The 1,682-nt window shown below is 37.5% G+C and overlaps 1 protein-coding gene across 1 annotated transcript; it reads left to right on the top strand.

Moving 5' to 3' along the window:
* Window positions 1-378: 378 nt before the first annotated feature.
* LOC112142557 (tripartite motif-containing protein 16-like) lies at window positions 379-1,437 on the top strand. The gene has a single exon (XM_024265998.2). The coding sequence runs from the start codon at window positions 379-381 to the stop codon at window positions 1,420-1,422; it is 1,044 nt and encodes a 347-aa protein (XP_024121766.1). The 3' UTR covers window positions 1,423-1,437.
* Window positions 1,438-1,682: the final 245 nt, after the last annotated feature.

Genomic DNA, 1,682 nt, shown 5'->3' with positions numbered 1-1,682 from the left:
AAATTACTTTTTAGTAAAGTCACCTGGATAAAGTTTTTTTCACCAAAACGCAATTTTACCATCAATGCTCAAATCTTCTATACAGTAAAACAAGATTTTCTATTGAAAACATATTTAAGCTTTATTTTTGTCAGTCATATATTTTCTTGTTTTATAAAAACGGAAACAGTGCAAATGCTTTTTTTGGACTCATAGCTGCACCGACTAACATTCAAAGTTCATTCTCTTCTGTAGCACATTTCACACATAAACAGTATAAAAGTATTAAACAGTTTGAAGTTCACAATAACAGCATTTCTGTTACTGGGTGTGACTGGAGATCTACCTGTGACCTCAGCTTCCTGTTCATAGTCCAATAAGTTGTTAATGTCGACAAAAATGGATCGACAAAAAGTCCAAGAGAGAATCCTCAAGTTAGAAGAAGATTTAGAAGAGCTTCAGCAGACGGTGGAGACCATCAATCTGTCTGCTGAGAAAAGCATCAAAGAAAGTCAGAACGTCTTCAAAGGTTTGATCCGTCTCTTGGAGCAAAAATGCTCAGAAGTGGAGCAGAAGGTCAAGTCCTATCAGATGGAGGAAGTGAGGAAAGTGGAAGAACTCCAGGAGAAGATGCAGCAGGAGATCACCAAACTGAGGAAAACAGAGGCTGAGCTGGACCAGCTCTCATCTACAGAAGATCATCTCCATTTTCTCAACAACTACTCCTCCCTGTCAGATCTGAGTGTCTGTACAGACTTAGCCAGCTTTCAACAAGCTCAGCACTGCTTTGATGATGCTCTCAAAGCTGTGTCTGAGGACACAGAGAAGCTGGAGGAGACTCTCAGAGATCAGACCACAAAGATTTCACACACACTGGATGTTATTCTGTATGAAGACTTCAGATCCAGAGAGGACTTCATGAAGTACTATCATCAGATCACACTGGATCCAAACACAGCAAACACACGTCTATCTCTGAGTGAACAGAACAGAACAGCAACATGGACAAATGTAGAGCAGAAATATTCAAATCATCCAGACAGGTTTGTTAAATGGTATCAGGTTCTGAGTGCAGAAGGTCTGACTGGACGTTGTTACTGGGAGGTGGAGTGGAGCGGGGAGGTTTTTGTGTCAGTTGCATACAAAGATATCAGTCGTACAGGAACCTTTGATGAATGTGTGTTTGGATTTAATGATAAATCCTGGGCATTGAGGTGTTTACCCACTGAATATGAATTTTCCCACAACAAGATCAGTGTTTCTATTTCAGATCCTCAATCCTCCAGAGTTGGAGTTTATTTAAATCACAGAGCAGGAACTTTGTCTTTCTACAGCGTTTCTGACTCCATGACTCTCATACACAAAGTCCAGACCACATTCACTCAGCCTCTGTATGCTGGATTCAATATTTGGCCTAGAGGAATGATCAGGTTGTTGGATTAAAGTAAAAATCAGTCACTGAGTCAGTCTCTATGATGAAATATATCTGCAGTGTAGAAAAACAAATATCTGGAAAATACTGTTTATGTAACATCTAATAATGTGTTAAAAATAGTCTATGTTTATTAATCAAAATAACACACCAAACACAGGATTTATTGTGTAATTAAAATGTGAAACTATATAAATTTTAATCAAAACAAACACAAAACCTAAAAAAATCAATCAAAAATTAAATAAAAATAAAACATTTTTTTACAACA

Source organism: Oryzias melastigma, linkage group LG14 (assembly GCF_002922805.2).
Source record: "Oryzias melastigma strain HK-1 linkage group LG14, ASM292280v2, whole genome shotgun sequence".
Taxonomy (NCBI): domain Eukaryota; kingdom Metazoa; phylum Chordata; class Actinopteri; order Beloniformes; family Adrianichthyidae; genus Oryzias; species Oryzias melastigma.
This window is presented reverse-complemented; position numbering and strand designations above follow the sequence as displayed.

Bases quoted from the DNA above. Each gene is read 5' to 3' on its own strand.
- LOC112142557 (XM_024265998.2), top strand. From the start codon at position 379: ATGGATCGACAAAAAGTCCAAGAGAGAATCCTCAAGTTAGAAGAAGAT.